At 39.1% G+C, this 10,235-nt stretch overlaps 1 protein-coding gene across 6 annotated transcripts in view; it reads right to left on the bottom strand.

Moving 5' to 3' along the window:
* Positions 1-374: 374 nt before the first annotated feature.
* ADAMTSL3 (ADAMTS like 3) overlaps positions 375-10,235 on the bottom strand; it is a 182,582-nt gene continuing 172,721 nt past the window's right edge. For 5 of the 6 annotated variants that reach the window (XM_050309908.1, XM_050309911.1, XM_050309909.1 and 2 more), the window contains 7 exons: positions 8,999-9,118; positions 7,989-8,201; positions 5,439-5,622; positions 2,797-3,001; positions 1,798-1,907; positions 1,001-1,215; positions 375-484 (listed from right to left, as the gene is read on the bottom strand). In XM_050309908.1, the coding sequence (XP_050165865.1) occupies positions 375-484; positions 1,001-1,215; positions 1,798-1,907; positions 2,797-3,001; positions 5,439-5,622; positions 7,989-8,201; positions 8,999-9,118 (1,157 nt within the window). Of the gene's footprint in view, positions 485-1,000; positions 1,216-1,797; positions 1,908-2,796; positions 3,002-5,438; positions 5,623-7,988; positions 8,202-8,998; positions 9,119-10,235 lie in introns of those variants that run through there. The other variant, XR_007628162.1, reaches the window with a different exon arrangement.

The following is a 10,235-nucleotide window of genomic DNA, read 5'->3' as shown; positions in this document are numbered from 1 at the left end:
TTTTTCTCTGAAGTTAAGAACAGTAAGCCCTATCTGGTGTTTTTAGGTAATGCCTTTTTCCGCTGATAAAATTATGATGTGATGGCCTGTAAAATGTTACAGATGATATACCATGATATTATCTTGCTAATCCAGACAGGAAAATGTTTAAAACATTAAAAGTTCCATTGCGAAGAGTGAATAATAAAAGTCCCCCCCAAAAATACCCTGTCCAGCACATCAATCTGTAATACTGTTTTTTTCATTAGCCCCACGTTTCCATTTAATTGTTACAACTAATGTCTCATTTACAAGTATATACTTCGAGCATGTTAGATTAATGGACCTCTCTTCTCATCTCTTCACTGCAGCATCATGAACTTGCCATAGAGGACTTACATTTCTTGACATGATTGACAACATCTTTGTTTGTAGGTGTCTATCAAGCACAACTTTAGTTGCTTTACAAATGTACAGTAGTGAGTTGTATCCTTGCATTCGCCTTCTGAAAAATATATGTAGACATTACAAGGCTTTATAATGAACAAAAGAGAAATAGCAGAACTTGTCACTGTAATTGCAAACAACTGATGGATTCCTGGTAGCTTTGTAATTATTTTACTGTGCATTCCTGGCAACAGCTAAACAAGGTCACAAGAGATGTGATCTTGCTCCATTCATTTACTTATTGTCCGTTTCAGAACACTACCCCATCTTGGAGGAATTAACAGCTTGCTCAGAGACTTGTGAGTCACAACTGGCACAGTCATGTAGGAAGTTTGCAAAAAACCAACTTCCTAAATATCCTGTTTCTAAAAGTGCTTTTGAGGCTTTAATATCAAACTGGCCTACTTAGAGAAAAGTAACCCCAGGATTATGAAGTGCTCCTTGGAGAGGATAGTTTTACCTTTGATGTACAATCAAATGCTTGCAGAATCATTAGTGTACAACTGTGAGTCACTTTCTAATATAACTGCTACAAACTATTACTATGCTCATATTTAAATAAACATTTACATACTGCCACAGGATGTGACATTGCAGTGTTGCCAGGTCACTGGTCTCTTCCTCCATCCACAATACTGATCAGCCACAGGTTTGTTACTCTGTCTGTGTACGCAGTACACTCGTCGTGACTGAAATCCGCTCCCACAGTCCACACTGCAAGGCCTCCAAGGGCCTGTCCTCCAATAGACATCACACGCCTCTGAAGAACAGTTTCTTCTGACAGGAGGCCTGTGGAGGGAAATAAGAGGCAGTTAAATCTTTGCTTTTTTGCTAAACCCTTATTCACAGAATGATGTACCCAGTACTGAAAGGGGTGTCTGGAACTGAGTAGCCCACACCTCCTGTTCATAGCACAGTCTACTAGACCAGGATGCTCAAGATCATCTCTGTATCTTGAAGAGGCTCCACAACCTTCCTGGGTAACCTGTTCCAGTTTTTTCTTATATTTAAGTTGAATTCCCTGGATTTAATTTTGTGCCCATTCATCACACCTCCTCACTCATGAGGGAACAAAGGACAAGGCCCTGTGTCTTTAAACCAGTTTCTCAATCCTGGAATAGAAAAAGTGTTTTACTTTTTGGAAAACTTAACTGACCCTGAAACACTAAATACTGGATGCTCCAAGTTCTTAGTGAATAACCTCTCTGGGGTTCCTGAATTCATCCAGTGTGTACAAAGGGATGACTGTTACTACCTCCCTTCCTTGTGTTTGATACAAAAGAATTTACATATTTATACTGCATTGACAATCTTGTACCTTTAATCTGATCATCTAAAGAATCTAACTTGTAACTTCTTCAAACTATTTACCTCTTTCTTTCATCACAAGAAGAGTTTGGCACCAAAGATCCATTACGGAGTTGACATATAAAATGACGATGCTGTAAACCTACAGGGCGGCCTACACAGCGACCAGAACACTGAAAATGGAGAGAAAAAGAAACAACCAAATTAATAACAACAGAATTACCCTTCTAGGCAGCTACTCAACTACAGCTACACAGCCCAGCCATAATTCCTGCTCTGTGTTTCTCCTTCAGCCCTATCACACCTCAGTTCCTGCTTATTTCTAAAGCTAAATCCATTGTTTGCTCTCATAAGGTCACAACACTATTGCTACAACATTCTTTTTGTACTGCTGACAATCACAAACTTGCCTTGCTGAAACCTGTCTTGGGAATGTGGCAACAGTAATTCTAAGTCATTACTTTGCAGATCACATAATAAATACTATTGCCATTTAATGTCAATAATTATAAAAACTGTATCAATATGAACACAAGTTTACTGCATAAAGGAAGAAACAGAAAATAAAGGAAAACTGTTCTGTGCAGTGAACATTGTGGCAACTGCTGTTGAAGCACATGTATATGTTTTCTTCGGGGATTTCAGAATGTGTTCTTTCAGAATTCAAACTGTGTTCTTATAAGACTGCAATAAAAGCAATATACTAGCTTGGAAAATGGAATACATCATAATGGCATAGTTTGTAAAATATACTGAAGCTGATACTCTGGTTTTGGGTCAAGTCTTGAAAAAATAAAAGTTACTCAGATATCACAAAATGAAAAAAAAACACAACAAAACAAACCACACACAAACCCAAAAAAACAACCAACCAACCAAAAACCAAAATCCCCAACCAAAAAACCCAAACCAGGATTTCTAATTGACTGGTCTGAAAGTTAATTACAACTACTGCCACAGAGCTCCTCCCCTGTGCAAGAGGACAGATGTTCAGCCGACAGTGTGATGACACTGACACACTTTTATAATACACGGAGTTTCATGACAAATGCTGTGACTTACCTGTCCCTTTGTCTGCACTGGCCCCACTGAACACGAGTGGCCCGTGCAGGGTTTCCTCCCCACAGGCCGATCCCTGTGTGTACAAGCTCCTGGCGGCAATGTCAGCACGCTGCCATCGGCTTTCATTTGTTGACATGTTAGTTGTCGACGGTGAAATCCATTGCCGCAAGATGCAGAGCACTCAGACCACGGACCAGCCACCCACCTACAGGAGGTACAGACAAATTTATAGCAATTATTGAGAACTTGCTGGTAGCTCACAGCAACTGTTTGCAAATAAAAATCAAAAGAACCTGTCATTGCAAGTTCTGGATGCGAGAAGAGCTAGAATCAGCTTCCTCAGTTAAGCAAGATCTTATAAATGTGGTTAACTGATGCCATATATGCTAACAGAAATTACACTGCCTGTTACCATGCTGGGTAAGCCCTACAGACCCTGCTGGATGTGACATTTCAGAAGGAAGGACAGTGTACTTTTCCATAACTTCCAAAATGAATGGTACCAACTTATTTACTACTATGGTGACAGGTGTCATAACTCATCCAAATTTATTACACAGACATCTCGCTAGATGGTGACTCAAGCAGAACATATTACTTATTGATTAGAAGTTGCAAAGATTTTGTCTGTCTTGGCAGCTAGGAACAACACTGGGGAGGCAGAAGGTGGTAATACAATCTATTTACTTGATCTTTTCATAGATCTAGGCTAGAAATACAGAATGGGACTTTATGTGTAGCACAACAGTGATGACAGGAAAAATGTTCTATTCTCTTCAGCAATTACTTAATTTTCTTACAGTCAAACAGCCTATATCCCTTCAAGGAAGATTAATCGTTTACAGTCTGCACCCTTTCATTTCTCTCTCGCTTAAAGCTCAAGTATTTTTGCAAACGTTTGGTGCAGTGCATGCCCAGCAAAGCTCAAGTTAAGTACATACTCAAACCCTTATATTTGCTTAACTGTATTCTCTGCTGTGAGAGAAAGAAGTGATTAAACACATGCAAAACACTTTGAATCGTAAGGGCCCATGGCACTGACCGTATGTCTAAAGCCTTAATAATTCTATGGATACTTTCTAAAGAGCTGCCTTGGGATGAGAAGGTTGTGCAGAAATCAGTAAGTGTGGAAATGGGAAGGGAAGTCTAGACATTTTGCACTTCCCTCCCAGGACAGTAATCACAGGGAGAGGAGAAGTTATAGGCACCAAGAACCAGACACAGGGCTATTTTCCATATTTTCCAGGCATCAGGGACGCTCCTGTACAGAAATCATGGAATACTTCATAAAAAAAGCAGCACTGTGTATGTTAGCATACATGTACAACTGAAGGCAGAGTTAATTATGTTACTATACACACAATTCCCTTCCAGTGGTGAATATATAAAGCCAAATTAAAAGCAGAAGAAATCAAAGCATTCTAAAAGACAATTCAGTGCCCACACTGTTTAGCCATATGAAACAACTGATTTGTTTTTGCTTTGAATAGTCCAAGTCCAGTGATTAAGTCATGCCCTGCAATTCACTGAAAGCATGACCTTGCTCAGGGGAGCATCAGGCCCTCTTGTATCCTCCTGTCATCTGCTCCACAAGGCTGGAGTTAGGAGGGAAACCTGCAACTTAATCTGTTTTTCGAACTATTGGTTCTATTTCAGTATCTTTCCACTGGCAAAATGTTTGCTTTCTACGGGCTGGCTGGAGTTCAGTCTCACAATTTAAGATGATCTGATTTTTGGTTGCTAATAATGAAATATAAACAAATTTCTCCTGATATAAATCTGTTGCTATGTTTTCTGTATTTAGAATGGAGTGAGAACATACTGGCACGATGCACTCCCACGATGTCAGTTAAGGTCTTGACTCTTCTCTCCCAGCATTTTCCAGCGAGGGACAACTCCAAAATGTGTGCATCCCTCACAGATTTTTACATTGCTACAGTGATGGCCAATTCCTTAAAGCAACAGAAAGCACTTGTTTTCAGGACTCCTGTGGGGTTTCCTGCTAATGACCTAGAGCAACATCTTGCTGGGCTGGAATGTTCAGTGCAGTTCAAGTAGTCTAGAGGTCAAGGTTTTGGTCTTTGGATGCTGAGGTGTACTTGTCTGCAATATAAATATTTTCAGCCCCACGATCACAAGGTACCCCAGTTGATGTGGTGAGAAAACTGGCAGGGAAGGGCATGCAAGGAGCACTGTGGTGAGGGGTATTAGAGACAAATGAGGCATTCCACAGTCAGCATCCTACTCAGAGCTTTGCTGGCACAACTGAGAGCAGGTGAACACAGAGTATCCTGGCTGCTCTAAACATCAAGAGCTTTCTCTCTGTGGGGTGGCACAGATTCCACAGCGTCTCAGAGAGATCTCCAGTTTAGCTTTTGAGATGTGACAGCAGCAAGACTTGCTGCAGCAGCATGAAGACACACTTAGATCTTACTTATTCAGCTGAATCAAGCATTTCGCTCCTTGCTGGTGGATCCATTTTCACATCTCTCATGCTTCAGGGTTCACGATGAAATAAACCCCAGATTTCAGATTTAGAGCATAAACACAGAAATTTCACCGAAAAAACCACAATTTCAGGAGGTTGTGAGTGCATTTTAATACACTTAGAGCACGTGGAAATAGAGTACAAAGGAGGTTACCTGGCAGGGCAGTCCTCTGTGTTGCATGACTGGTGAATAACCACTGGCTTTTGCAGCTCTCTGCATTGGGATTCATTTACTTTCTGTCTCTCTGCGTTCATGCACTGTATCCTTCTGGAGCGGGTTCCTGAATGCCCACAGCTCGCAGAGCAAGGACTCCACTCAGCATATTCCCAGGCGTAATCTAAGAAATGCAATTGGAGGCAGTGTGAGAGAGGCACTGTACATTGTAACTGTGTCACATTTTGATTGATTTGGCAGCACACTCTGTAGGCTGGATAGATATTGCATCCTCTGTAAAAAAGCAAATATTTCAGCATTATGAAAAGGGACCACGAGCCAAAGGAGAATTTAGCCCCATTCAGCTTCCCCTCAAGTTCAGCCCTTACCTATGAGCATGAAGCTCTCTAAAAAGCAAATGGGATCAGCATATGTGCACTTGAAGGGCAGAACCTGGCTCCCAGTAGGAACTGATGAGCTTCTTTTAAAACTTTCATAACATTTTTATATAATGAGCATTAAAAAGAGGAAACTGTAAATCAGGTTCTCCAGGTTTCCTGCTGTTCTACAATAAGCTTATTCTGAAGAAAACTCATCTTACTCCAGACACCTCACATAATTTCAGGATTTAAGAAAATCCTGTACTAAACTACAGAGAAATATTTAATGTAAAAATAATTTGCTACTGAGGCATCTGGCAAGATAAAAAAGGAATTTGTTTTAAAGAGCGTTTTATATTAAAAACCGATCACTTCTAACCATTACTACCTTTATACTTACTCACAATTCCACACTTACTCTTTCCTCCAAAATTTTTTTTGACACTTGGTAAAAGATGAAGTACTATGCAATATTGACAGATCTTTATGTGATCACAGAAGGAGTCAGGTTTTTCTATAATAACCAAGAATAATTGATAGCTACCAGCTGTGTCCACAGGCTCACTCTTCCAGCACATAATGAATTCTTTAACTTATTGTTTTTCAATGTTTCCTTATAACTTCTGGGTTTCTTAAAATAATACAAAAGGGCCTTTTTCAAAGTAGAAATAGTTAAATTTACTGACTGCAGCTATGATGGAGAGACTGTATTGTTTGTTTAACTAGGATGATACTGCTCAGAAGCGCCCTCAATATGCCTACTGTGCAAAAACCACCGAAGGAGATTATGCAGTCTCACAAATGCATGGATATTTCCATGATGAAACATTTACATAAGTGTCAATCAGAGTTAAAGCTCTCAACTACAAAATGCAATCACCCCAGAATACTGAGCAACCTGACTGGGAAAGGGGATTGGACAACCCCAAGACAGGTGGAGAGTTCGATACCTGGCTAGACCTGTTCAGCTCTAGATTAGGATCAAGGACTGGACTTACTTTTTGTTAAATTCTATTAGTATATTTTTCTGACTCACTTCATTAATATTTTTACTTAATTTTTATTTTTAAAATGAATGTTTTGATCATAGATATGTTTTAGTAAAATTACTTTGCAAATGTAACTGACTCTCTAACCCCAGACATACGAGAACCATCCTCACCCAGGAAACAGTCACTGAGAATATCCTCATACACAGCGTAGGGGATCTGATCCTACTGCTTGAGCCCTTTGCACCATAAGCCAAATCATATTGATAGGTTAAGAGATAAAAAACATACAAAACCTTTGAGTTTCAACAGATATTTGTTTTTAAATCTGGTTTGCATTCCCTGGGAATTGACTGGTCAGAATTTTTTTCTTTTTCTTTTTTTTTTTAATGTCAAAAGGAGTTTGATGCTTTGCTGCCATATCCCTAGGAGGATCTAAGTTCATAACTATAACTGAGCTTTAAAAAAGACAATGTAATTAATTTCTGAAGTACTTAAAATGTTTAAAGCTTCATAAAACGTTTGCAGATACACATGATTGTCTTGCTGGTGTGTATATATAAGATTCTTCTCAACTTCATCTACAATCCTCAGTTGTGCATTTTATAACCTACTAACGTGGTTTTGTGCAAACGCATTACAATGGAGAACATCATGAGATATTCTTGAGTGAAAGAAATCAGTGAGTGTGCCCTGGTACATTAATGTGTTTCAGGGTGACTGCAGTAAGATCACTACCATATTGATCATAATGATGCTGGATTATGACAATTATATTAAAATTATTTTGATCATAATGAAGGTATTTCCAAAGATGACCTCAAAGTCAGTTTTGCTTCAGTTTGGTGGGCTATCACAGCAACAGTTTGTATCATTTGTTGAAGGAGATTTTGCCTGATTTAAAAAAGTCTGAAGTAGAAAGACCTGTTCTCTCAGCTTCTCAGATATACAAAATCAGAACCCCCATATGATATTTGGATACACATTAATGCCCATATCCAACTCTGAGTACAGGCATTGTCTATTGACCTAAATGGGACTATTCACATATGGGAAGTTAAACATGTATTTGTGAATTACTTTCAGTGCACAAAAGCAGGTTAGTTTTCAGGAAAGTCTCTACAGAGTGAAAGCATATATATTTTAAAATTCAAGAATTTGTCATATAATTTTCAACAAACCTTCCTTCTTGACATTTACCCAAACTGACATTAGTTTTGCACTAGCTGAAGTCCAACATTGGAATTGTCCAGTAAATTGACCAGAGCTGGTGTTCACCTCTAGGACACGACCCCCAGCCAGGGTTCGGTATTCCAAGGTCTTAACTTCCTCAATTGGACTGTCTCCAAAAAGCCAGTGGACTGTGTGTCTGTAGCTGGGCAGCACCGGGCAACCTGAAAATCAACAGGATTTTAGCAGGTTTTTCTAGACACACTGAAATGTTTGTGAACAAGGATGTATGAGTGGGTGATTCTACATAAAAGACATTACCATTCTAATTAAAAACAAGCATATGCATAAATTCACTGAAGTCTGAGCTATGGCCCAAAATCCTGACTGCCCCTTGAGGGATATCAGGTCTGTGGTAACACTTAATACACTTCTTTATATTTTCCCTTTCAGTAAGTTCTTATAAACTTAACTTCTATATGAACAAAGTGGATGGGGGGGAACGATTATTTAAATGGAATGAAGATTTCATCCCAGACTATACAGTATGCAAATAGGTCTGTAATTAAAGAGTTTTTATCTGTTTGGTGAAAAGAATCATGAACACATTGAACAAAATTACTGCATTTTCACTCCATGGGCACAAGCAGGGATGCAAACAGAGGCCTTCATTTAGACAGGGAAAAAACCCCAAACATTTCTAGAGCCCAGCTGAGCCCCCTCCCATGTTTTTCAAGTGAAGCTCAAAGAGTAATTATGCAGCTTTAGTGTCACAATGAGTCACCTCAAGATGCCTAAAAGATCAACCTTCCAAAATATTTTTTGAAAAGTTGAATAAATAAATTACTTTGTGTCTTACTCTAAGGCTTCCTCCATGACAAAAGAAAACTGAGGTAGAGTTAGGAAACCCAGGTGGTCACCAGACCCGGACTCTTGGGAATTACACTCACTTTTTCCATGGGGCCCCCTCCAATTTAAATAAATAAATAAATAAAATGACAAAGCAGAAAAGACAACACACCTATTCTTAATGGATCTCCAGGTACCACAGTGACATTTGTACCAATTCCAGATGCCATTATGACACGCTTTCTTCTGCTTCCCTTTGATAATTGAGTGTTACTCTCTGTAAATCTTTGTTCTGTAACACAATGCATAAGATCTCTTCTTACCAAGAATTAAATCATGATGATAAAGAAAAAAATAATCAAAATATCCAGCATGCTAGTCATGAAGCAGAAGGATAGTAGCACTTTGCCATTCTTTAGGATCAACTTCATGTATGCCCATATAACAAATAAACTTCAGATATGTAAGCAGGGAAACACAGAAAATATTTGTTTATGCAAGCTTCTACATTAATCAAATTTATTGAATTTAACAGAAAAAAAGGCCTGTTACACTGAGTGTAAAAACAAGATTTACAGGATGTATTTCCTGGTTTTCATGCCAATGTTATTTATTGTTTCATTACAAGCCATTAACACACAGAAATTGTAAGAAAAATAATACTCTCAGAGGAATTCTCTCAGGTCAGTTCCTCTGTTCCATTAGATGGAATTAAGACAAAGTGCTACAACAGAAAAAAGAAGAAAATCTTTTAAAATCTCATTATGCACACAGATAGCATAATGTATGCAGAATCAAATGCCCATCACTATAGCAACTCCTCCTTTTTATCATATGCCGGCAGAAAAACTGCCAAAAATGTGGGTAATCTGTCAGTAACGCACAGTTCTTACCACTTAGTCAACAATTCTGTTCTGATGAACGTACATAATACCCATAACTCTTCCTCCAGAAGGATTTAAATCTTTTGCTACATTCAAACTTCTGTGGGTCATTTTATATGGTTAAACCCTTTTCCTCAGTGTGCAATGTCTGTACTAAGCCTTCTGCTTGTCTGTAAACACTGGGGCAAAACAAGTCTCCACAAAACCACAGCAATGCCAGTCCCATGGCCAAAAGACTAGTTGCCAGGTCAGGCCTTAGGAAATTCTACTGGAAAGGCTGCACAGACTTTGTGCTGCTGCTGGACTGGCCCTGGTCAGGCAGTCAATGCTGCAGCCAAGACCAAAAACTGATGTGATGTTGTTTTAGACAACACTGAGCCAGTGCAATCTGCAAATCCTGACAGCAGAACTCCTCCCATTTCACTGCAGTCCTGCACAGCCAAAAACTTGCAGAATGTGGCCCTCTCCTATCCGCTCCAGATTTATTTAAACTAATGTCACGTGACCGGGAATAGAAACAAGGTT

This window comes from Myiozetetes cayanensis, unplaced genomic scaffold, assembly GCF_022539395.1.
Source record: "Myiozetetes cayanensis isolate MyiCay16 unplaced genomic scaffold, myiCay2020 scf14, whole genome shotgun sequence".
In the NCBI taxonomy this organism is placed as follows: domain Eukaryota; kingdom Metazoa; phylum Chordata; class Aves; order Passeriformes; family Tyrannidae; genus Myiozetetes; species Myiozetetes cayanensis.
The sequence above is the reverse complement of the archived record's forward strand: the minus strand, read 5'-3'. Positions and strand labels throughout refer to the sequence as shown.